We start from the raw sequence: 25,698 nt of genomic DNA, 5'->3' as shown, positions 1-25,698 counted from the left end.
TCTCTGCTGGCCGAGGTCGTCTGAGCATATACCATCCACAGGCAGTCTGGGGGGATGGTGGCTCCTTGAGGACAGGAGTGGGGGCCCCAGGGCCTTCCAGATGCCCCCCTCCCCCAGCCCCTCGGGCCTGGCAGCGACTCCCCACAGTGCTGTGTCCACCCTGGAGACCTCAGCCCTCCTGCCTGGGCTCCAGGGCACAGTGGGCTCTGCCCCCATGTGACCCGCCATGGCAGCGTCTGGCTAGAACCAGGCCCCTGGCCCCCAGCCAGCCCTGCTCCTGTCTTGTCCACTGAGAGCTGTGTTGCCTCGGCCTCCGGTGACCTCACAACTGAAAGCAAAGGGGCTGATCCTGTGTTAATTTGGAAGACATGGTTGGGCCCAGGAGTGGCAGTTAGAGTGGGTCAGGATCCCTGGCAGAAGGAAGGTCCCTGGGATGTGGTGGAACGGGTCACTTCAGGCCCTGCAGATGTTCCAACAGAGGCGGACATCCTGGGGAGAATAGCTGGAGAGGGATTCTGAGCAGGATTTCTTGGCTCTTTCCTTTCTTCTGAGCACTGGCTGTGGGCCCTTCACTGTTCTGGGGCTGATGACAGTGCAGGGAACAAGTGAGACAGTGATCTGGCCTGCAAGGAGCTGACAGTCCAGCAGATAAAGAAAAATAAAATGTGCTCTCAAGTAGCGAATAGGTGCTATGAAAATTGCACCAGGGTAAGAGGACAGATAGCAGAAGTGGGGGGCTCTTTTAGAAGCAGATGGTCCTGGAAGGTCCCTCAGAGGAGGCGACATCTCAGAGCAACCTATGGAGGTGAGGCTGGTAAACAGCAGGTGCAAAAGCCCTGTGGTGGGCGTGTGATGGAGGAGCAGGGGGAAGCTGGTGGGTGGAGTGAGGTTAGGGAGGGTGAGTGTGTTGGTGGGGGGAGGCGATGCTGAGCTCACTGGACCCTCTGGGCCCATGATAGAGAGAGTGAATTTTATTCTAAGAGTGATGAGACGCTGGTGGAGAGTTTTAGTCAGGGCAGGGATGGGGAGGGGCAAGAAATGATCCAGTTTACACTTTAAGGGGCTCACTGTGCCCGCGAGGGAGAATGGATGGGAGGGGCTGGGAGTGTAGGAGAGAGACCGGTTAAGCAGGAAGTTGTAGCTGCCCACCCCCTGGTGAGGGGAAATGGGGCTTGTATGGGGGTGGCAGCCATGACCAGCGGGGGAGGTGGTCAGATTTATTGATAAGATTTACCAATAAGACAAGGAGTGTGGGGAAAGGGAGAGAGGCAAGGACGCCTCAAGTCCTAGGATGTGATGGGGGCGGCTGTGCAAACGCTACCCCTGTATTGTAGGTTGAAAGATAGAAACCACGTTAGAAGGACCCTTCAAAGCATCTTTTCCTTGATTTTGCTCCTCATCAGCACCCGCCCCTCAGTTCTGGCAGGAATGCAAAGGATTCTAGGCAGGCTGAACATCCGAGGGATTAGAAGCTGCCTGGTCCCCGGGCGGGCGGGGATTAGAGCAGCGCCCATGTCTCCTTAAACCCTTCTCTGTGTCTCTGCAGAGCGGGACGCCTTTGACACACTTTTCGACCACGCCCCGGACAAGCTCAGTGTCGTGAAGAAGGTGAGCTCTCCATCCGGCTGTGTTTCCCTCTGTCTCTGGGCTTTTCTTATGGCATGAACTCCGTGCAGGGAAGAAGGTGGGAAAATGTTTGAAATCTCTGAAATGTTTGCCACTTGGATTGAAGTGTAATTATTCAAAAGCGTAACTGCAGTGCATAAAATTAGCACCTTTTAACTCAGCATCTCTGCTCCTGGGTATCTTCCTGCCCACCCACCCCCCCGCTGTGGAGTGAATTACCCCACCAGCACCGGGTGGCGGTTCATTCCGAATCAAGGCTTTTTTTCAATGTGGAAATGTTTTTCAGCGTGTCAGCTTGCTGGCTCGTGCTGGCCTCTTTACATGGAAGCCGCATTCACGACGTGCCTGGTAAACAAGCAGGCGTTGCTAGCAGAGCTGTTCTGAGCTGCATTTGGCCCGTCTCTCCCAGACGGGGGCACAAAGGAGAGGCCCTTCCTCAGCCCAGGCAGCCTGCTGGTCAGTCTACGGGTGGACAAAACCGGACAAAACCGTGTGAACGAGGCTCCGGAGTCAGGCTGGGGAATAGCGAGCTTCCAAGGGGATCTGCCCAGAAGCCTTGTTCTCCCTCCAAAGGAATCAAGACTCACTGCACATCGAGTTATCTGAGCATCTGTAGACCTCTCATTCAGGAAGGCAGCAGTGGGATGGATCTGAGCCTATATAATCTGAGCCCTTAACCCTGGGGAGAGAGCTCTCTGTCTTGGACAATTTCCCCACACAGGTTTCTTAATGCAGGACTTCTCAGAGCCTTTAATATACTGACATGCTTTGCAATTCTCCAAGAGGGGGCTTAGTAGGAAGCATTTTCCAAGCACGTTTGTCTGTAGTGAGATCTGTTTATTTATGTGGGGATAGAACATATTAAATTCCCATGGAACCCACGTTTGGAAAATGTTGGTCCAGGCTGGGACAATGAGATTGTTAGTTCTTGAAGCACTTTGCAAAAGGCTGGCAGAACCATCCCAATGGTCCTTCTGGGGCAGAGCCGTCTTAGCATTCTCGGGTCACGAGCGACATACCCTGGGGCCTCAGAGCATTGCCCCCCACCCGCCCCCGGCCACATCCGACCCCCAGAACCCTGACGGAACGTATTCAGTGGATGCACAAGAAGAGGATTCATATCTGCCATGATCCCCCCTCCGCCCACTTACAGGCTGTGTGACCTGGGCAGATTATAACCCCTCGCGGCAGGCTTCCCATCTGTCAGGACAGAGGCAGCCGCTGTGAGAATACAATGTGATCTCCCTGTGCGAGGGCCTGGCTCGAAGTAGATAGTTGCTCGGTGGCATTGAATGTGATATGGAGTAATGTTGTCTTTCAGTAGGTCTGATGCTGATTTATTCTTTGAAAAGGAATGCTGGGGGGACCCCAGCAGTGACCAAGACAAAATCCTTTAGTTTCCCGACAGCTTCATGCTTCCAGTCTGGCCCTTTCCCACTCCCACACTGGGAATTGTTGTGTTCGGGGCTCCCGTCCACCTCTCCAGGTCCCTCCAAGGTCATGCCCTCCTACTTTCTCCCATCCCACCTACATCCAGCCCCAGACGGAAGATGCCGGTGGGTTCGCACGTGTGTACGTGGCCTGGGTGGCTGCTCCGCCCTCTCCCCACACTCTCATCTCCCACTTGGCTCACCCGCCCCGGCTCAAATGCTAATCCCCCGTGCGCCACATCTTCCAGGGACCCACACACTTCTCATCAACACCCTCCGCCCCGCCCCGACATTGTGTGTTTCACAGGCTTTGCTGTTTTCTCTCGATTCTTCGTGGCCTCCACTGGGTGTGTATATGGAGAATTGTGCCTCAGACTCTTCAGGGTGGGGCTCTGTCTTAGTTACTGTCTCGTGTCTCTAGCATGAAGCAGAGTGCCTGGCACATGGTAGATTTGGGTGGAATGATAAAAGGATGACATCATGTCCAGGGTAGGCAGAGGTGGGGTTGGTGTTGAGTTTCCATGAAAGTTGGGTTTGATTATCGAGAAAAGTTACACGTGGCAAGTTTTAAACTTTTGCCAGAGAGGAGAAGCCAGTGGCCCTATGTACATATAAACCAGGGCTCAGAAAATCTCTGGCGTTTCTTCCTTTACTGACACTGTGATGGGTGTGGCCCCAGGCAGCCTTTCTGTCTCAATCTTTTGTAGTTCAAGGTTACATCTAGCCTACGTTTAAGCATTTATCTCCCCCTGACAGTTATATCCTTCTTGAGGGCACTGATTATTCTTCTGTAGGCTTGTTAAATACGGAATGTGTGTGGATCGCGTGTGTGCACATGGGCTGGGGAACAGAGATGTACGTTTCTTCTCCAGCTGGGATAGATTTAGGCATTATCCCATTAAAACCAAGGGTTATTGTAAGAACATTTCGCTTTAAACACAAGCACTTTATTTTAGCAAACAGAGGAGATTATGGAAGCATTGCATAAAGCCAGTGATGGCAAATGTCACATCTGTCCCCCAACGTGGGAGCTGAATCTCTTGCTCACGGTTCCCGTGTCTCTTTGCTTTTCAGTCTCTCATCACATTTGTGAACAAGCACCTGAACAAGCTGAATTTGGAGGTGACGGAACTAGAGACCCAGGTAAGCTGTGTTCTGGGCTGAAGGACCCTTTGTCCGGTGTCATTTTCAGCCAGCTTTCTGATCCCCGGTGGGCGGTGTGAACAAAGTATGTTCGTCTAACAAGGAATGCCCATCCCACAGCCGAGATAGCCCCAGCCCCAGCCATCCTGGCCTTCTCCCAGACCCTCTGTCTTAATTTTTTGGGGCTACCTTAACTAGTACCTTAAACAACAGACATTTATGTCTTTATAGTTCTGGAGGCCAGAAGTCCCAGATCAAGGTGTCTGCAGGGCTGGTTCCTTCTGAGGCTCTGAGCGGGGATCTGTTCCAGGCTCTCCCCCACCTCCTGGTGGCTTGCTGGTAATTTTGAGCGTTCCTTGGGTCATTAGATGTTTCTTCCCAATCTCGGCCTTCTTGTGGGCGTTGTATCCAAATTTTCCCTTTTTGTAAAAACACAGTCACGTTGGATTAAGACCCACCCTAATGACCTCATCTTAACGTGAGGACTTCCGCAAAGACCCTGGTTTTCCAAATAAATTCACGCTCACAGATTCTGGGGGTTAGGATCCCAACACATCTTTTTTTGGGGGGATACAATTCAAGCATAACACCCTCCAAGGTGCCATCGCACCTTCACCAAAGAGCCTCTGCGTGTACGGGTCCCTCAGTCTGGAATGTCCTGGCCCCCTCTGCTTCTGCTGTCCGTGGCCGTCCTACAGGCAGCGCAGTGGCTGGCACCTAACAAATGCTTGCTAATATCCCTCTAATGAATACGCACAAAGTATTTCTCCTACAGTAAGTATAGAAAGTATACTTCCCCACCCCCACTCAGAGCGGAAGCACCATCGTGAAAATATGTTCCAAGTGCTCGGCAAGCATTAAAGACAAAATATAATTTCCCCAGGATTAGCTGGGTGCTTGAACTTGGCGTCTTTTGAGTTCTCAGTGCCGATTTCTCCAATGCGCAGCTGATCCTTCTCAAACCCCTGGGTGATTGCATTTATTCCTTTCTCTTGCTTTAACTTTTCTCATTTGCTTTTCTAATTAAAAAAGTAATTCAGGTTCATTGTAGAAATGTCTGAAAATGCAGATAAGCAAAACAAATAAAAATCATCCGTAATCCCATCGCCCAGAGAGAGTGGTGCTGGAGATTTTATTCCACATCATTTCTCTACACGGATAGCTCATCGTGGGCAACACGGGTCTGTGTTTGAAAACCGAATGGTCCGTTTTTAATGTGTATATTTATTTGTGCATTGTTTGCAAACACACTTATTTTTTATCAGTTTACTAAAAAATTGCACACGTAGCCTCTGATTATTTGCAGCTTGAAATATTAACAGTCCAGAAGTGTACTCATTGAAAAGCAACAATCCTTTTTTCTACTCCCCCTAAACTCTCCTGTCATCCTCTCCAGAGGTAATGAACTACAGTTAATGGTTGGATGTGTATTTTTCTAGGTGGTTTGTATGCGTAAGTGTATTTTTTGAAATGGCAATGGATCATACTGTACAGCTGTTTTGTAAAGTGTTTTTTGTTACTAAATAGTGTGGGCATGTTTTTGTGTGAGTGGGTATGTGTTTCTGTCTCGTCCTTTTTGTGTTGTCTGGTCTGTCTGTCTGTGTTTGTCACTTTTAATAGCTGCCTTCAATTCTGTTCTAAGGCTGTGTTGTGCGTCATTAAACACAGTCCTCATGCTGGGACGTTTGCCGACCTTGTAAATAGCTGTTCGGCGGGCATCTTTGCACACAGCTGTTTGTGCCCTTGTCTGCTTCCTTAGGATAAACTTCTAGAAATGGGGTCGTTGGAGCATTTCTCCGTGGTAACACGGAGGGCCCAGGAAGGTTTGCCCGCCTGAAACTCTCACTGGCGCTGGTGAGAACCCACATCCTCGCCAACTCTTTCCGACTGTCACTGCCCAGGTGGGCCTGCACACCAGTATTAACAGCCAGACATCTTAGGTTGAGACTCTAAACTTCAATTTGCGTTGATCTCTATTTACTCAGTATGTCCATTTTTTTTCTATCACCACACAATATGAAGTAATATCTTAAAAATATTTTGAACCAGTGGTCCACCAGGAAAGATCACTGGCCATAGAAATGCAGATTTTTTTCCTTTTGTGGCAAAGGATTTTGGGTATTTTTATAAATATGTTCATCATTAAAGTCTCGATGTCCTGGAAGTCAGAGGCTCAAATTCCTGCTCGTGTGTGTGTGTGTGTGTGTGTGTGTGTGTGTGTGTGTGTGTGTGTTCCTTTCTTTTTAAAACCACTTTTATATTGTGGGCGGCTTCCTAGCTCTGTGTTACTGAGCCAGTTCCTCTTTGAACCTCTCCCCACATGTTTAAACTGGAATGGAGAAAGTGCATTTGAAAGGTCAGTAATACATGCGCATGAAGACGGCGGTGATGGTGTCTTCGGGCCTCCGTGGGGATTTCCATCTCCTGCAGAGCCGCACCGTGGGTGCTGAGTGAGGGCACCCCGTCGGAGGGCCACTGCTCTTGAGCGTGTGAAAACCGAGGGTGCCACTCATTTGCTGATAAGCCAGCCCGCTCCTCCTAGCCCTCACCCTCCTGGTACCCCATCCCTCCCCTGTCTTCCTTTCTGCGTGACCATCTCTCCCACACTCCTGTGACACGGGGGTCCCAGGGTGGGTTAGAAGATGCCTTGGAAATCAGCAAAGGCTCTCCAGGCATCTTGGCGCCTCAGCACCCATTCCCCACGCCTCCCGGCGGGTGATGGGGGTGGGTTCTTCTGTTTCCCTGGAAATGGCTCAGTGTTGGTGAGAGAGCGGTTTTGGGGGTGCGCTGGCCCAGTGTTGCCGGGGAGGGGGCAAGAGCTGCCAGAACATTCCACCAGCACTGTCGGCCAGAACAGGAGCTGAGTAAGTGACGTCTGCATGGCGTGGAAGCGTGAACCTTGTGACGCGCAGGCAAAGGATCAATCAGATCACGTTAAACCAGGGTCTGGAATGCTCTCCCCAGGAAGGACCTGCCCGTTCACACATTATGATCATGTCTGTCTGCCTTGGGCTGTTTCTTAACGTCCCCTTCCCCTTCCAGAGGACAGGGCTTTCTGATGTTGGAGGCTTGTGATTTTGACTTTTCATCCTCGGCCGCCTGGCTGTGATGGTGGAGGGAGCTGCCGCTGTTGCCTTTAATAAAAACGTCCTCGCTTCTGCAGGTTCTCTTTTTACCACTGCGGTTGCTGGTCTCAGGACGCTGAAAGCCTCCTGGGTGTCGGCCCCTTGCAGCTGTCCAGCTGTCCTGCGTGGTAGCCTTCTAGCCCAGGGCTGACCAGTGAAACTTTCTTTTATGATGGAAATGTTCTATCACTGCACCATCCGACACAGTAGCCACTGGCCACGTGTGGCTGTCAAGCACTTGAAATGGGGCCTGTGTGACTGAGGAACTGAATTTTGTATTTTATTTAAATTTTTTAAAATTTAAACTTAAGAGTTCTGGAGATTGGTTGCACAACAATGTGAATGTACAAAATATGACTGAAATGCACACTGACAAATGGTTAAAATGGTACATTTCGTGTTATGTACGTTTTACCGAAATAAGTCAACATCATTCAAAAAAGTTTGTAAAGGGACTTTCCTGGTAGTCCAGTGGTTAAGAATCCACCTTCCAGTGCAGGGGAAGCAGTTTCAATTCCTGGTCAGGGGAACTAAGATCCCACATGCCGCAACTACTGAGCCCGCGCCACAACTAGAGAGAAGCCCGTGTACGGCAACGAAAGATCCCGCATGCCACAACGGAGACCTGTTGCAGCCAAATAAATAAATTAATAAGTTAAAAAAATTTTCTTAAAAAATTTCACTAGGCACATGTGGCCAGTGGCTACCATACTGGACCACACAGTTCCAGAATCTGGAGGCTGGGGTCCTCACGAGTCCTCGATCTGCAGGAGGCCTCAGAGATACCATGTCTGCCCTCTGGGAGGATGGGCAGGTCCTGCCTCCCCTGCCCCGCCCCGGGGGGTGGGGGGTGGGGCTGGTCCATGTCCCAGAGACCAGGCTCTGCCTCCTGAGCCTTGGTCCCCTCCTCCCCTCTGGCAAGTTGTTCTGCCCTCACTGGTCTCCATCACTTTATCTGTAAAAGGAGCAGTTGCTCCCTGTCCTGGCTTATTGGGCGGTGGGCAGCAGAGTGGGGTGAGGGGCCCGGGCAAAGAGCAGAGTCTTTGGCTCTAGATTCCTGGGCCCCTCCTGTGCATGGGAGGTGGTGCTGGGTCGGGTAGCAGGTTGAGGGGCTGGGGGTGTGTGGTAAGGCTGCAGCCTGCTGATTAGGGCCCAGCTAGGACGGACCCGTGTGCTGGGTACACACAGAAGCTCGTCATCACCGGGGCACGGGAGGGTCTCTTCCTATGCTGTGAATACCGCTAGAAGAAGGAACTCAGGCAGCTGACAAAGTGAGGAAGCAGAACAGGGCAGCAAACCCCAAACCAAAGCATAGGGCGCCCTGCAGGTTGTGGATTAACCGTGCCCACAGGCCCATGCTCACTGATGGAGCGCTCCCTGCGTGCTGGGTGCTCCTTGCCCCCCACCTCCTGCCCCGCAGGGTACCCACGACATCCCAGAGAGTTGGGAGCTAGCGTTATCCCCAAGGTCAGCGGTCTGCTTCTCTCCACGCAGCGGCACAGGTCATCACATCCAATCCCGAGCGCGTGCTTTGCACCCTCATCCTTCACCTGACTGCAGGCTCGCTCTCCTCAACAAGGGATGGATTTTTTTTTTTTTTTTTTTTTACTTTAAAACACTTTCCTCCTTTTGAGTGGCTACAGATCATTCACTGACCCCGTGTGTGGCCCAGAAACCTCACCATGTGTCCCTCTGTAGTTTGCAGATGGCGTGTACCTGGTTCTACTCATGGGGCTTCTGGAAGACTACTTTGTACCCCTGCACAACTTCTACCTGACCCCGGACAGCTTCGATCAGAAGGTACATGCATGCATGGTCTCCATCCCGGCAGTGGCCTGGGATGCGCTCGCCCAAGGGCACAGTGTAGAATCCCCCGACCACTCTTTCTGGAGTCTAGCTGCATTCTCCAAAAAATAAGTACTGCCCAGAAAATGGTATTGCAATTGGACGTGACCCTCAGGAAAAGAAGGAAACCCGTGGGCAGTGCCTGACACATCCAAGTGTCGTGTGCCTTGTTCTCCTCGGGGTCTTTCCCCCGGGACGATGCTGGTTTTAATAATTGTGGCCAAAGGTCAGTAGAGTTGCAAATCCCTCCCCTGTTCATGACACACGGACATCCTGTCTGGTTTTCCTGCTGCTTCATGAACTTCCTATATATACCATCTTAAGTGGCTGCACAAAGTCTATGGAGTGGCTCTGAGGTCACTGTCTCCCTGTTCCCCACTTTTGGGCGATCAACTTGTTTCTTTTTCACTATTAAAACAGTAAGGCAGGGACTTCCCTGGTGGCGCAATGGTTAAGAATCCGCCTGCCAATGCAGGGGACACAGGTTCGAGCGCTGGTCCAGGAAGATCCCACATGCCGTGGGGCAACTAAGCCCGTGCACCACAACTACAGAACCTGTGCTCTAGAGCCCACGTGCCACAACTGCTGAGCCTGTGAACCTAGAACCCATGCTCCACAACAAGAGAAGCCACCGCAATGAGAAGCCCGCGCACTGCAACGAAGAGTAGCCCCCGCTTGCCGCAACTAGAGAAAGCCCGTGCACAGCAACGAAGACCCAAGTGCAGCCAAAAATAAATAAATAATCTATTTTAAATTATTTTAAAACAAAACAATAAGGCATTGTCTGGAATATATATACACACACACATATGTATGTGTGTATATATATTTTTTCATTCCTGTGGATTGTTTTCTAGGAAAATCCCTCAGAGAGGATTCTCTGGGTCAAAGGGCATGACCTTCACATTTGGGATGCCCTTGTGACCAGGTGGTCTGCCTCCTGCCAGGGCTTCCCGAGGTCCAGCCATCCCAGCAGTATTTAGCGCATTGCTTTTAGAAATTTGGCTTGTGGACTGGCCGTATTGCTTGAACTTGAGAGCATCTGTCATTTTATTTTCCTGAAGCGCTAGACCGTGAGTTGGGGAGACAGACAATGCAAGCAGGGGGCAGCAGTCAGGGAAACATGGAAGCAGGGCCCGTGTTTATCAATCTGCCCAGTTCTGGCACCTCGAGGGCGGTTTGCTCGCGGCCAAATGTCGCTGCCGTCTTGCCTGCTGAGATGGAATCAGAGCAGATCAGCGAGGTCCTGGCAGGTTTGCATCCGCAGTGAGCGGGGATGCACAGGGCTCTGCGGGCCGGTCAGGAAGCAAGAAGACAAGACAGTTGGGTGACGGGGCTCATCTTGCATTTCCTGGCCACGTGGCTGGCTGCAGAAACGTTGTTTTGGAGAGATCTTTTCTTTGTTCAGATGAGTATGAAGGCTGGCAAGAAGGGTGAATTTATTCAGGCTGTCTGGAGCTGGGCTTCTTTCCAGGACAGGCTCGGTGCAGGGGCAGCGGCGTCCCCTCCCAGCTCGGTCTCCTTCCCTTTGAGACGGAATGAAAGTCTCTGTCAGTCGCTTTCTGGCCTGGGAGGTGTGAGGCCTGTTCGGTCCACCTTTGCCTCTGATCGGGAGCCAGGAAGGGAAGGCTGCTGTAGGGGACCGTGCCCAGTGTGGTGCTGGCCCATCGACCCTCGAGGAGGGGACCCAAGGGCCACTGGAGCTCTCCTCGGAAGAGGCCGGCCTTCTGGAGGGTCCTTATCTGGCCACGTTAGCCCCCAGCTCCCACCCCTGGATTCTCTGCTTTCCTCCCCCAGGGAGTCGTGACATCACGCCACCACTGGTTGGTTCCTCGTGAGCCATGGTGGTTATTAGCCTCCAGGTCTTCCCGACCACCTCGCAGGTGGTGGCCTTTCCCTGTTGCACAGACCTGAACCCACTTCAGGCTGGTCCCAGTGCCCGAGCTCCCAGGCACCTCGTCTAGATGTGGCCAGGCAGTGGTGACATGTGCAGAGAGACCGTCACGGAGCATTCCCGGGCCGAGACTGCAAGGCGCTGGGAATCTTTGCAGCAGCGGCAGGAGACTGAGGCTCAGTGAGCAAAATCAGGGATGCGTCGTGGGCTTGTGTTTTTAAACAACTGCACTGGATTTTATTTATTTATTATTTTTATCTATTTATTTATTTTTAACATGGTCTGGATCCCTGCTCTGCTTTCTCTCTCCTGGAAGCAGCATGTTTTTTTGTTTTTTTTGTTTTTTTAAAAAATTTATTTATTTTTGGCTGCGTTGGGCCTTCGTTGCTGCGCGCAGGCTTTCTCTAGTTGTGGCGAGCGGAGGCTACTCTTTGTTGCGATGCACAGGCTTCTCACTGCGGTGGCTTCTCTTGTAGTGGAGCACAGGCTCTAGGCACGTGGGCTTCAGTAGTTGTGGCACGTGGGCTCAGTAGTTGTGGCTCGCGGGCTCTAGACCGCAGGCTCAGTAGTTGTGGCACATGGGCTCAGTAGTTGTGGCACGTGGGCTCTAGAGCGCAGGCTCCATAGTTGTGGCACACGGGCTTGGTTTCTCCACGGCATGTGGGATCTTCCCGGGCCAGGGCTTGAACCCGTGTTCCTTGCATTGTCAGGTAGATTCTTAACCACTGCACCACCAGGGAAGCCCCTGTACTGGATTTTAAGAAGACGAGACCAGATGTCTCCGACCCTGTAGGTTCCTGCAAACAAATGAACGGCCCCTTTGAACTGTCTCAGAGGCATGGGTACCACCGACAGGTTCTTGTTTTAGGCCCACCGTTTGAGCCTTGCTCTGTGCTGGCCACTTTGCTGGGTCCCTTGGGCCCATCACTCATCTTCTGGAAGATTCCACAGCATCCCTCTCTCTGGGGGTGGAGTGTGTCCTGGAGACTTGGAGGTTATTCCTAGAAGCAAATCCCAGGAAGGGCTTTGCAGTTTCAAGGCACTTTCCCTTCTGTTTCCTCGTTTGATTCCCTACCCCAGCGAGGAATCGGGACCTCGCACGGGGGCTGGGGGCATGGTGGGGGGTCACAGTCAGCAGGGGCAGAGCCGGAAAAGCCCACTCCTTTTTGGGACACTCTACTTTTCTCTCACCTGGCCAGGTTTTTGCAAATCCTTTGCATTGCAGAGAGGAAGGACTTAGGGTCCTGCCCGTGGGCTGGCTCGTAGCAGCAGTGTAGGGCCTTGGGGTTCAGCTCGAGGCTGGGGGGTGTGTCACACTCTGGGATTACGGTCAGGGAGGTGACCCCACATCCTCATCAGGAGCTGTTTACTGTTCTTTGTGCCCAGTCCGTGGGGCTGGGCTCTGGGGATGCTTTTCTGGCAGGGCAGAGAAGTTGTGCGTGGTGAGGCATGGCTCTGAGAGAGAATGGGAGGAGGATGGGGTCAATTTCCTATCTGGCGGTTTCCTCTGACTGAGAAGAAAGCAGAGGGGAAATCTTGCTCACTGTTGGGACGTCCCTGGTGGTCCAGTGGTTACAACTCTGTGCTTCCACTGCAGAGGGCATGGGTTCGATCCCTGGTCAGGGAACAAAGATCCCCAATGCTGCACGGTGTGGCCAAAAATCTATAAGTAAAATAAAGTAAAATAAAAGCTTTAAAAAAGTCTACAAATTATTGTTACTTAAAAAACCACGAATCACTGTTGTGCTGAGCAGCTGCGGAGAAGTGGGACGTGGAAGGGTGCTCCCCCCTCCCCCAGCTATTCTTTCCTTGGGGCAGGGGCAGGGCCTCATGGACTGAACCGCACTCCACACCTGTGCTGGGGGAGGATCCTGCAGGTCTGGAGGGGCCACGGAAGACATCCGTTCCCATGTTGGACTGACGGTCTAACCTGACTCTTGTTCCATTTCCCCCTCTTTGCCATCTTGACTCTGTCCCCACTCAGATTCTGTTGTGTGTGTATGAATTCGGGGATCTGGACGGCCGTCAGCCGATGGCCGAGGAAGCAGGATGCTTTTGGAGACAGGGCCCAGGCTCCGAATCCAGACTTGGGTGGGCTGAGTGCCGGCCCCATCTCCTTGAACCTTGCGCCTTTCTTGGCACGGACGTCCTCATCCGTTTAGCCCCGGGACCTCCTCTGTGAAGTGGGAGATTACAGACCCTCCTGTCCGTTTCCCATGCTCGTCCCAGCTCGAGGCCCAGCCCAGTGCGGCCCTCCCTCCCGGCCGGCTCCGGGCACTGCAGGTGGGGCTCTGGCAGCCTGACTCCTGTCTCCCCACCGCCTCTGCACGGCCTGAGAGCCTCTGGTCGTGTGCAGCCCTCCCTGCCCACTCTGGGCCGTGTCCCCCATGCCAGGGCCCGGCTCGTGTCGATGCCCAGCAGCCCGTGGCTTCCTTTGCTTCTCTGAGCGCGGCCCGGTGCCACTGTGGCCTGGATGCTTCCCTGCCGTACCCCAAGCTCTTGTGGGCTTGACTAGCTGAGGGTTATTTTGCCAGATGTCTTTCTCCTGGTTAATTATTAAACCACATTGCAGGTAAACTTGTTAGCATGTTTCTGATTTCATTTGCAGTGAAATCATGAAAATGTTATTGTTCAAAGGGTATTCGATTATGAAGAGCCCTAAAGTCCTTTCTAGCTCTGACACTGGTGATTTCTGTTAGTTTTTGGTCCTCCACCCCACACCAGCCTTTGCTCGAAACAGACGTTGGGCTGCCTGTGATTTGGTTGATTACCAGCATCTCTCTGGTTCAGGTGGACTTTAAACACAGCAGAGAAGGCTCCGTATCTAACCTCTGTGGCAGCCATTAGCAGAATGCGAGCTTCGAGCATCCTTGGCGGGGGCCGAGTGCTGGAGGGGGAGGTCGTGTGGGGATGCGGATGTGTCCACCTTTCTGGGGCCGTGCAGGTGAGGGCCAGGACCAGAGCCCTGCTGCAGCCACCAGCGGCCTGACTTCAGCTGCAGCAGGGTCCAGTTGCCTGCCCCTTACCAGGGCCATCGCTGTCCTGCCGAGAGCACAGCTGTTACACTCAGCTCGTTTAGGCCCTTCTGGCAGATGGTGGGTGGCTGCTTTATGCTGGGGATGGTGCACGGGGCTGGGTACCTTTGGGAAGTGACTTGTCCTCTCTGAGCCTCGGTTTCCTCATCTGTAAAAGGAAGTCACTGTCACTTGTCATCATGTGGATGTGTCGGGACCTGGGGACCCCTAGCCCTTGAGGGCAGGCTTTGTGCCCGCATCCCTGCATGTCCCAGCCGCCCCCGATCATTGGTGAGGGGAGTGAGGACCACCAGGTGAATGAGTGTTACCCTCAAAAGACTCCCTCACCCTCCCTCTGCCCATCCTGTTGCTCTGCCCAGGACACCCCCGGTCCTCGTGGGCATAGTTATTGTGAAGGCTCCCTCTGTCCACACTTGCTCCCATCCCGTCCTTTTAGAAGGAAAGCAGGGGGCAGCGGGCGGGCCTGGAACCAGCTGCAGCCCCGGTGCTAACTCTGGCTTCCTCTGCAGGTCCACAATGTGTCATTTGCCTTTGAGCTGATGCTGGATGGAGGCCTTAAGAAGCCCAAGGCTCGCCCCGAAGGTAACGCCCTGACCCAGGTCTTAGAGGGGCTGCCCGGCCAGCCATGTCTCTCCCTTCAGGCCCCGCACGTGTGGCTCAAAGGCTGGGCTTTGCCCACCCCAGCTCCACATGTCTCCTGTGCTCAGGGTTTCGGGGACCAAGAGGCCTGCACTGGCAGAGCCACCAAGGCTGATTCTTTAGGAACCACTTGACTTGGAGGACACGGCCTCTGCTCCACGGCCTCAGGATTTAATTGACTCTCCAGGCTCCATTGCTTAGACTAGAGATGCCGCTTCACGTCTTGAAAGGATATTAAAGGTTTACTGCAGTTTAATGCCTGTCGGGTCGATGTCCTGATGCCCGGGCGATGCTCGTGAGCAGGGACGTGGCTCGGTCATGCCCCATGAGGTCTGAATGGCAGTGGAGACCCGCAGAGCCCCACCTCGCTGTCATACCTGGCTCCTATGTTAAACGACCTATACCAGGAATCCCTAATGCAAATGGACATCTGAATTCCGGCGGGGAGGGGCTTCCTCCAACACAGCTTCTGATTTGGGGGCCGTGGAATGGATCCTCCAAGTCCTGTTTGTAACAAGTTGCCAGGTGACGCTAGTGCTCCTGGTCCGGGGACCCCACTTTGGGAATCACCGCCCTGCAGTGACGGCATGAATTCTGGGTGGGGTGTCCTCCACACACACACCCCCTGGGAGGCTCAGCAGCCACTGCTGAACACCCATCCGGGGACAGGAATTCCGTCCTATGACCCATGATCCCCCTAGCCCTCCCCAAGCCCCGGTCTGAGCTCACAGAGCAAGTGAGAAGAACCAGGTCCCTGACTCCCAGGAGAACAGAGCCCCTTCCCACCAAACAAGGCGGCTGGGACTTACTGGGCCACACGCTGTGCCTGACCTTGAGGGGGTGGGACAGCAGCTCCCACCTGCCCTGCCCCAGGAGGCCCGTGGTCCTGGCACAGGATGGCCTGTGGGTGTTTGGTCCCCAGTAAATGTCCTCGGTTGGCGTAGACCCTGCACCACGCAGACTTGTCCAATGCAAATCCTAGAAGGGATGAAGGAGCATCCTCGCCATCCCAGGTGCTCATCCCACAGGTAGCGGCCCGGGGGCCCTCACGGCAGTCTGTATCTTGGGGGATGGCAGAAGTGCCCTGCTGGGGACACAGAGGATGTCCCACATGTCTCCCAAGAGCTTGGGGCACCACGGCTTGGGGCGCACTCTCTCCTCCACCAAACGGTCTCTCTGTTTCCTTCTGCAGATGTGGTGAACCTGGACCTCAAATCCACCCTGCGGGTTCTTTACAACCTGTTCACCAAATACAAGCACCTGGAGTGACGGGCGGGGAGCAGCAGAGACCGCGGCGGGGACGGTGCTTCAGGAGGTGCCCTGGCCTCCCCTCCAAGCCCGCGGCTGTTCCCCACACCCACCCCACCTTTTTCTGGTTGATACTCTTAGCCTCCTTTCCCTGTAATTCTGCAACGGGCGGCCTCTTCTGAAATGCAGGTTCCAAACACCAGTGCTTGAGTTTGCAGCCTGGCTTCACCTGGGGTGTCCCGGGTGCTGTCCCTTGTTGATCAAAAGATGGAAAAGAAAAAAGCCGGAACCCCTGGGAGGGGGCGCCCGGCCTTCCAGCTGACAGCCGTCAGTGACCACAGGGGATGAGAGATGGAGCTTTGCAGCAGTGGCGATGGCTCGTCTGTCCCGGTGGAATCTCCTGGGTAGGGCTCCCCTCGGCAGTAAGGGCTTTTTACTAAAAAGTGTTTTGCAGTTTTACAAACTTCACTCTTAAGTCTCAGAAGCTTTAGCTGTGACCGAGTGTCCACCCACATCCCTGCTTCTCGGCCACTCAGTTCTGTTTTCATTTAGCTTTTGCACAGACATCTGGGACCCAGAGGACCCAGTTGCCACAGTCCGAGGGAGGAAGGATTTCTGAGGCATTTCTTTATTTCTTGCTACGGCCGAGTGGGCTGTGTCGGAGTCAGCTCTACAATGCCTCTGGAGTGGCAGAGGCACTGTAGACACCTTCCAGTGGGAAGTGTCCAGTCCCAGAGCTCCTGTTTGGGGATGGATGCATTTTAAAAAGCCTTTAGAAAGCAGGGTGTTTTAGTTGGCTTGGGCCGCCGTGACAAAGTGCCACAGACGGGGGCCTGAGACAACAGACATTTATTCTCTCACAGTTCTGGAGACTGGAAGTCGAGATCAAGGTGTCATCAGGGTTGGTACCTTCCGAGCTTCTCTCCTTGGCTTGTAGATGCCATCTTCTCCAGGCATCCTCACGTGTCTCCCCGTGTGTCTGTGTCCTAATCTCTTCTTTTAAGGACACCAGGCAGATTGGATTGGGGTCTACCTTAATGACCTCATTTTACCATAATTACCTCTGTAAGGACCCTGTCACCAAATACTGTCACATTCTCAGGTCCTGGGGGTTAGGACTTCAACATGTGGGTTCTTGGGGGGTGGGCACAGCTCAGCCTGTAACAGGGAGATGTGAAGTGTTCACTTCTCTCCTCCCAGAGTACCAGCTTTCTGGAGCCCTGTCGGCATCCTTTGGGGCACCCTGTTGAAGGAAATGCGATCCCTTGTCTGCGTGCTCTTCAGCCCTCGCCCACCTTGTCTCGGGAGAGAAATGGGGACTCATAGGCTGGGTCTGAGGCGGGTCCTATGCTGGGTCACCCCCTCCCCCAACCCCTGGCTCCCGAGCTGGGGTTTTTATGACGCTGACCACCTGAGTTCACCCAGCATTTGCTACCCCAGCAAGATGGGCCTTTCTCTACTGTTTGATTTTCGCCTTCCTGCTGTAGATCAGAGCTGCTGAGGAAGTTGTTAATATTACATTGAATACCAGCGCTCAAGACTTAGAAAACACTTTCATATTCTGTCTCAGCTCACGCAGCTGCCGTGCTGGAGATGGGTTCAGAATAGCCGTTTTGATGGAGGTGGTTACCCAGCAGGGGAAAGAAATAATGAAAATGGCATTACGGTGTCTCCTGCGGGATGCAGTGACATTTAAGAACCAACAAAAGAGCCGAGGCTGGAACATTCTGGGCCGCCTTCATTACACGTGTAGAATCACAGTGACTGCGGCTGGTGGAGACCCATCCACCTGCCTTGTCCACAGGTGGGCTTGGCAAGGGTGCTGCTGCTTCCTTGGGGCCCTGGGGGGGATGGCAGAGGTGAGGTTGGGGTTTGGAAAAAAGCCTCAAGGGTCTTCAGCCCAGGTGGGCGGCTCCAGCCTATTCCACGCCCTGGAGGGGTGGGATTGGTTATTCTGGGGATGGGGATAGGGGTCGGGGTTCAGCAAGCCCACTTCAAGCCCTCTGTGTTTCAAGTAGGAGAGTAACAGGAATGATAAGATATGTGGGAAAAGTATAAACAAGCACTTTTGTGTCGTTATGCTGACTGTTTAAGGCCATGCTCCAGCAGAGAATGTGATCTAGTCTCCAAATTATTTTTTTTCAAATTGGTGCAGAGGTGTAGGTGTGCCTTCCAGCCACCCGCGAAGGACCTCCTCGGGCTGTATGCGTCTCATTTTCCTCCCTTGACTCAGAATTGAAAATGGGGCCTGGATGGGTGTGGAGGTGAGGGTTGGTGAAGCAGTTTCCGGGCAGAAGTCAGGGTGAACTCTGCAGTAGGGAGACTCCTCTTGGGATCCACCCATCGTCCCTGTTGGCTTGGGGACAGGAGTTCCAGGGCCTGGGATGCCCCCTCTGTGGGGTGCCACATGCTGGAGCGTCTTGGGGTAACTGGAGCAGCAGAAACAACTTTCTCTTGATTCTCACCGGGGGCTCCTTGGAATGCAAACGCTTCCCTCTTAGACCTTAATTGAGGAAAGTTCTGGAACCCTTCCTCCTCCACTGACCCCCATTTTCAGTGAATGGTTTCCCCCCCTGAAGGGGGACCCTCGTCCTCAGGGACTAAGTGAAAGCAAGACCGTTGGCGCCTGTGCGGTGACGAGCAAAGGCTGGGAAGTGTCTCCTTTTATTGTCCTCAGGGTGGCGTGTCTTTGAAACCCACTCCACTGGTTTGGGGGAGCCTACTTGCAGCTCTGGTTCCCCTGGAACAGCCACACGGCCTCATGCAAGCACTGAGCCCAGAGCCCCACACACCCTAAGGTCCTAACTGGATGTGACACAGAGCTGTGTTGTTTTAAAGCAACCGAATCCTCTTCCCCAACTTGTGTGCCAATATTTTATTGTCCTTTTAATTGTTTTAAGCAGTGTTTACTTTGGATTTCTGGGTATTAAATAAAAGCCACTGAAACCCTGGCTGTGTTGTCGACCTGCCTGTGGGCTGGCGGCGGGAGCCGGCGCGTTCCAGGGGCGCAGTACCCAGACGATGTGCTGTGGTTTATCCCCAAAAAGGCCGCTGCCTCTGTCTGGCTGCCGTGGTTTCTTTCGTGCCTTTAGCTGTCATGGTTGTGCCAGCCCTGTGCTTGGTGCTGGGGCCACAGGATGCCAGCACAGCCCTGCTCCCTGGGAGCTGCCAGCTGGACGAGAGAGGAGCCAGCTCATGCCCTGTGTGGGGAATGGGGCCCCAGGGGGTTGCAACCAAGGGTTTCATGGGCGGGAGCCATGGGGAGAAGAGGGTGGCGGAGTCACAGCTGCGGCTGAGTCGTAATAAAGAACAGAGCAGGTGAGTACCTGGTTGCAAACCAGAGCGGGAGATGCCAGCGGCCAATGGCACGGGCTGGATGAAAGGGCCACTACAGGGAGATGGTCCCCTCCTTACATGTTGGGGCAAGAGACCCTGAGGTGACCCACAGTGAGGCCAGATCTTGGGGGCTGCATGCTGGCCCTGCTGTAAACCCTCCCCGCAGAAGTTGTGGGATGCTTCAGGTGCATCTAACTTTTCTTTACGAAAGGTTAAAATTGTGACTATGAAAGTATGGCTAGCCTGGGGGGTGAAGCAACAATGCTATTAAGAAATGCTAAAAATTACAAACTGTTGCTAGAAAGATCCTGGGCTTTGGAGAGACCTGGGTTTACATCTGGCTTTGTTCCCGTGTGACTGCTGGTGAGTTAATTAACCCACTCTTTCCAGAGTCACCCCTCACCAAATTCACCCCTCCCTCCCTTAAAATTCCTACCAGGGTGGTTCTCCCCCCACCCCCCCCATACCTGGCAACGTCTGGACACAGTTTGGAGGGTGGGGCATCTCACGAATCACAAGACCGGCTCCCCTCCTCCCAACAAAGAATCCCCCAGGTCAAAACGTCTGAGATGCTGAGGTTGAGAAACCCTGCTGTGAATCGCCAAATCCTTGAGCCTGTCTAACCTGTGGTTTTCTTGGATGGGATAATCTATGAATATTGACGAGGCTAAAGCATCATCCTGTGACGTCAGTTCTTTCAGGCCAGCAACGGTGCCTGACCTTCCAGGGGTCTTCTTCTTGGTCCTGTTCAGGGGACATTCCTCGAGGGTCTGGTTTGTCCAAGTGGCCAGGGACACAGCCACGGAGAGAGAGACAGGTGTGTGGATAATTCCCAGGGAGAACCACGATGATGGAGGGGCCCCGGGTGTGGCCTGGAGAGGTTCATGCTCTCTGGGGAGGGGCAGTGAGGACTTCCGGGAAAGGACTGAGAACAATGCCTCAGGTCGACCTGCAGTGGAGGTGGGCACGCTCTAGGCCTCCTCTTTGATAACTTCTGTCCACAGTCTTCCTGGCTGCCCTCCTGGTGTGAGTGGCATGCTCTAAGGAAAGCTGCTCGATCCAGCCATCCCCTCCCCACAGGGATGCTGCTGGGGATGGTGGCGGGGTGGGGGGAGGCATCGGAATCTCTGCTTCGGTCAGGGTCCCTACCAAGTGGCCCATCCCTGGGGAATTGTGACACCTGCCCTCAGCAGAATTTGTAGACTGAAATTTCAGAGGAAGAAGGGGCCTTCTGAGGTCATCTTGTTTAAGCCTTTCCCAGTCAAGACCCAGCTCAGCACTGACAGGGGGTCATGGACACTGCAGGGGAAGTTCAGATTTTGTCAGGTTTCGGTTTAAGTGGAAATCCACTCTTGGGGGTATCGTTTGATTCAATAACTCATCATTATCCTCACTAGCGACCAGGGTTAGGTGTTACCCTGGGGTGGGATGTGGGAGCCCCCATGAGCTCCACACAATAGGAGCTTGACATTCATTTAGTCAGTATTTATTGGGGGCCGACCGTGTACCAAGCTAGGTCCTGGGGATGCAGCCGCTGCCTGGGAAACTGGAGCGGGGAAGGGTACGCAGACTGGGGGGAGGGTGTGGACAGGATCGGTGCAGACAGGGCAAGTTCTGGGAAGAAAATAAGACCGTGATGTACTGGAGAGATGCAGGTGTGCTGGGAGACTTCGGAGGCAGAGGGAATTGAGCTAGGACCCATGATTCACACATACCCCTCCCCCCGGACCTAGGAGGGACCCGTGGCTCGGTCCAGCAATGGGCTGAGGACAGCCATGATAGGGTAAAACGTTTAAGTCATGTTGTACATCTAAATCCTGTCTCCTTTGCTGACCCTCAGTGTGCCTTTCCAAACACCTGTGCAGGATTCTGATTTTTCTACATGTTCGGAATGTAGCTCGAGATTTCCGACCACGTCAATTGTTTACATACACTGACATTGTGCCAGAAAGCCAGAATGAGTATTCGAAGAGTGATGGGACATGTCGTAGGACATAAGAGCTGTCTTAAAGCGTGTGCATGTTGTGGACAATTGAACATCAGAAAGTATAGCACTCTAAATTCAAAAAAATCCTTGCGTTTACAGTGACACTAAACAAGGATGAAAGTGAAGACCTCCTTTTTCTTTTCATAGATTTTTTTTTTGGCTGCACCATGCGGCATGCGGGATCTTAGTTCTCCGACCAGGGATGGAACTCGTGCCCCCTGCATTGGGAGCGCAGAGTCTTAACCACTGGACCGCCAGGGAAGTCCACACATACTTTAAATTGTCTGTAGGCTCCACATAAACGGGGCTTTTCTTGGTTCTGGCCCACTATTCTACCCCTTCCTCTAAAAGAGGAAGTCCCTTGTTTAACATTTTATATTTATATAATTTCAGACTTAGAGAAAAGTTGCCAGAATAGTATAAAGAATTCCTGTATTTACCCCAGTCCCAATAAATGTTCACATTTTACCGTATTTGCTTTATCCTTTCTATCTTCTCGATATAGATGCAGGTATTTAGATATAGGTCAGTCTATGTAGATAGAGATCTATGTATCATCTGTCTATCTTATCTAGATCATTATCTATCTTTCCTGAATCTTTGAGAGTAAGTCACATAGGTTATGCCCTTTTATCTCTAAATACTTTGATGTATGTTTCCTAAAAACAAAAACATTCTCTTACATAATTTTAGTACAAGTGTCATTACCAGGAAATAACATTGATGCAATAGCGTTATCTAATCTATAGGCCTTAATTCTATTTTTCCAGTTGTCTTGATAATGTCCTTTTCCCCAAAGAAGTGCATTTGGAACAGTTCTTCCATCTCTTTACTCTTCATGACACTGATGCTGAAGAATACAGGCCAGTTATTTTTTAGAAAGTCTCAGCTTGCATTTGTCTTACATTTCCCTCATGATTAGATTCGGGTTGTGCGTTTTTGGCAGAAGCTATGTGTTCTTCTCAGCTCCTCTTCTTTTTTTTTTTTTTTTTTTTTGCGGTACGCGGGCCTCTCACTGTCGTGGCCTCTCCCGTTGCGGAGCACAGGCTCCGGACGCGCAGGCTCAACGGCCATGGCTCATGGGCCCAGCCGCTCCGTGACATGTGGGATCTTCCCGGACCGGGGCACGAACCCGCTTCCCCTGCATCGGCAGGTGGACTCTCAACCACTGCGCCACCAGGGAAGCCCTCAGCTCCTCTTATCAGGAGACATAACACGTTGATCTGTCCCATTTTGGGGGATAATTATTTTGATTACTTAGTTAAGATGATGTTTATCATGTTTGTCCACTGAAAATGTACCTCTTCTTTCTAATTATCTCATGGGGGAAGGATTTCTATGGCTATAGGGTTAACTTTCCACCAGAAATAATTAGAAAATGGGGCAAAAATGTAGGGGAAAACTATTTCAGACATTAGACCAGAGGCAGAGCAGGTCTATGAACCTTAAAAAAAGGGTGAGACAAATGAGGTAAACCCTACGATTGCCCAGCCTTCCTGCCTGGACGTTATTCCTGGACGGGGCTGCAGGAGTGGGAGGTCAAAGAGCCCAGTGGTCTCACTGAATTGAGGAGACAGAGATCAGAGTTTGAAGAGGTCAAGGTTAAAAGCAAACTTTAAAAGTATCAGAGTAATTCACAATTAACTGCCTGCCAGAAAAATGCCAAGTCTTTAAAGGAATGCAGCGAAATTCTCCCAACAACGTAAAATCCCTAATGTCTACATTCAGTTTAAAAAATTACTAGAGGGCTTCCCTGGTGGCGCAGTGGTTGAGAGTCTGCCTGCCAATGCAGGGGATGCGGGTTCGTGCCCTGGTCCGGGAAGATCCCACATGCCACGGAGCGGCTGGGCCCGTGAGCCATGGCCGCTGAGCCTGTGCGTCTGGAGCCTGTGCTCCACAACGGGAGAGGCCACAACAGTGAGAGGCCGGCGTACCAAAAAAAAAAAAAAAAAAAAATTACTAGAAATACAAGGCAGAAGAATGTGACCCACAACCAGGAGAAGAATTAGTCAATAGAAGCAGATCCAGAAATGACAGAGATGGTGAAGTTAACATTCTATAAGACAACTGACCTGGGCTCTTTAAAAGTATTCATGTCGTGGAAGACTGTTCCAGATGAAAAGACTCTAAAGAGACATGACAGCCAAATGCCACCAAGTGGAACCTATGATCCTGATTGGAACTTGCAGTAAAAAAAAATAAACAAAACCCCTGTAAACAGCATGATAATAATTGGGGAAATTTGAATATGGATGCAAATATTACTATTTCAGTGTTAATTTTCTTGGGTGTCATAACAGTATGTGTCCCGTAGAAGAATAACCTTGTTTCTAGGAGATAAATTCTGAAATATTTAGAGATGACGTGTCACAGTCCCTCCCTGCAATTTATTTTTAAATGGTTCAGAAAAAGAGTGAATGAAAAAACAAACGTAGTAAAATGTTAAAAAATAGAACAAACAACCAAACCTGTATTGAGATTTTGGAATGTAAATATGTACATACTTTATATAGTTATGTTAAGCATAACTATGATAGATAACTCTAATATGATTATATAAAATAATTATATAGTTTCCTATATAAAGTTCAAGTTTAAAAAAATGGTATTGAGAGATAGAATCATTCTGTCAATTGGGGTCTCAAAAACTGAGACATTACCAGGAAAATATGAAACCAGAAGATGTTCTGCAGGGTGTGTATATGCATATGTACACTTTCACATGCATGTGTGTATGTGTGTATAACTCCGCAAGGAAGGAAGTATGGGTACTTATTACTGTCCTTTCTGCAGCTGGTCATGGGTTGTGATTATATTTAGATCTCTTCTACTTTTCACTACAGATTTGTTTTACCCCTACCTCCGCCTGCCCACCAACCAGGACTTCAGCTGCTCACTGTTTGTTTCCTCGTGGGGAGACCTCAGTCTTCCTTTCTGAGGGTTCTGAGTCTTTCCTCGTCCTGTCACTATGGGGGACTGTGGGTTGCCATTCATTTTTAGCACATGACATGACAGTTCTAGGAAGCACCCCAGGGACTCTCCTGGGTTCCAGATCCCCTCCTCCAGGCCCCTCCTGTGTTGCAGTAACCCTACTTCCCCTTAAAATAATCAGGCTTACATCCCCATCCAACATGGTAGCCCTCTTTTTTTTTTACCCGTTGGTCCAGTGGCAATAGGACACACTCATGGCCAGGTTGTGTGCTCCTGGCAAAAGTATTCCTCTCTTGGGTACTAAGCCTCTTAACTGGCACAGGCCAAGGTGCTTTCACCTTGTTGTCAGGGCTGACCCCGAGGGAAGCTGTAGTCCTGCAGCCTCTACTTCTGGATCCTCCCAGCCATCCCTGGCCACAAGCAACTTTACCTGTTCAGCCAAGACGCGAAACAAATTCTATCATTTTCTCGATGTCCCATGATGTGACACAGCAAAGATTTGGTAGATGCTTGTGCATCCAGGCTTACTCTCTCTTCTTGCATGGAGACTACTTTGTAAATGAGCCTGAGTGGGTCCGCTGGAAGATGGAGCCCATGTGGTCAACCGCCAGCTTGCCACAGCCAGACCTTTGAATGAGGCCATTCTGGACAACCTGCCACCAGCTGACCACAGAAGTGTGAGAGAGCCCAGCAGAGGTCACCCAAGCTGGTCCAGATTGGAACTGCCTGGCCAACTCACAGAATCACACGCTAAATAGAACGGCTGTTGTTTTGAGCTACTAAGTTTTGGGGTGGTTTGTTATGCAGCAAAAACTAACTGATACACCCACCCTGCCTTAGATGAACAAAAGCTGCCCCTTGGCCTCTGCCATTTTGAAGTGACCTCAGTTCCATTGAACTTGGGGAGCCCGTCTCAATGGCAGCTTCTCCCAGCATCATTCCTGGGCTACCGAGCATGGCCACTGATGTGTCCTCTGGGTCTTCTCAGGGGAGATGGCCACATGTGACAAGTCCACTCAAATATCCTTCCACATTATACCAGGGTATGGCTGTCATCCCATTTTCATTCAGTGGAGGCCAATGCCAAGTCCATTTTCAGTAAGCAACCTGGCAAGTGGGTTAGAACCACTCCCAGCTGGTCCCACTGGTGCCCCAGGATTCAGACTCCCCAGCAAGCGCATCTGTATCAGTTAATGCAGCCCGATCTACAAGTGTGTCTCTTCTTCCCTGGCCCAACACCCTTCCCGTACATGTTTCCCCTTTTTTGCTGACATAAATGAGCAAATGTTTACCATTTTAAAAAAGATATAAACCTCACCCCCCAGGTTTGACTTTGTATCTGCCCTCCAGAGCAGGCTGGAACTGACTGTAGTTTTAAGTCTGGGGGCCGGGAGGGTGACAGGGATGGTGCGTGAGAAGAGTCAGCTTGCCCTGCAAGGTAGATCTCCATGAGGTCATT

The 25,698-nt window shown here is 51.8% G+C and overlaps 1 protein-coding gene across 1 annotated transcript in view; it reads left to right on the top strand.

The window, feature by feature from the left end:
• PARVB (parvin beta) overlaps positions 1 to 18,936 on the top strand; it is a 116,303-nt gene extending 97,367 nt beyond the window's left edge. Inside the window, exons 9-13 of the mRNA XM_060113112.1 lie at positions 1,547 to 1,608; positions 4,131 to 4,199; positions 9,023 to 9,124; positions 14,608 to 14,680; positions 15,930 to 18,936. Of these exons, the coding sequence (XP_059969095.1) occupies positions 1,547 to 1,608; positions 4,131 to 4,199; positions 9,023 to 9,124; positions 14,608 to 14,680; positions 15,930 to 16,006 (383 nt within the window). The 3' untranslated portion in view covers positions 16,007 to 18,936. The remainder of the gene's footprint in view (positions 1 to 1,546; positions 1,609 to 4,130; positions 4,200 to 9,022; positions 9,125 to 14,607; positions 14,681 to 15,929) is intronic.
• The last annotated feature ends 6,762 nt before the right edge of the window (positions 18,937 to 25,698 follow it).

This window comes from Mesoplodon densirostris, chromosome 11, assembly GCF_025265405.1.
Source record: "Mesoplodon densirostris isolate mMesDen1 chromosome 11, mMesDen1 primary haplotype, whole genome shotgun sequence".
NCBI lineage: Eukaryota > Metazoa > Chordata > Mammalia > Artiodactyla > Ziphiidae > Mesoplodon > Mesoplodon densirostris.
Note: the sequence above shows the minus strand (reverse complement) of the source record. Positions and strands in the feature narration are given on the sequence as shown.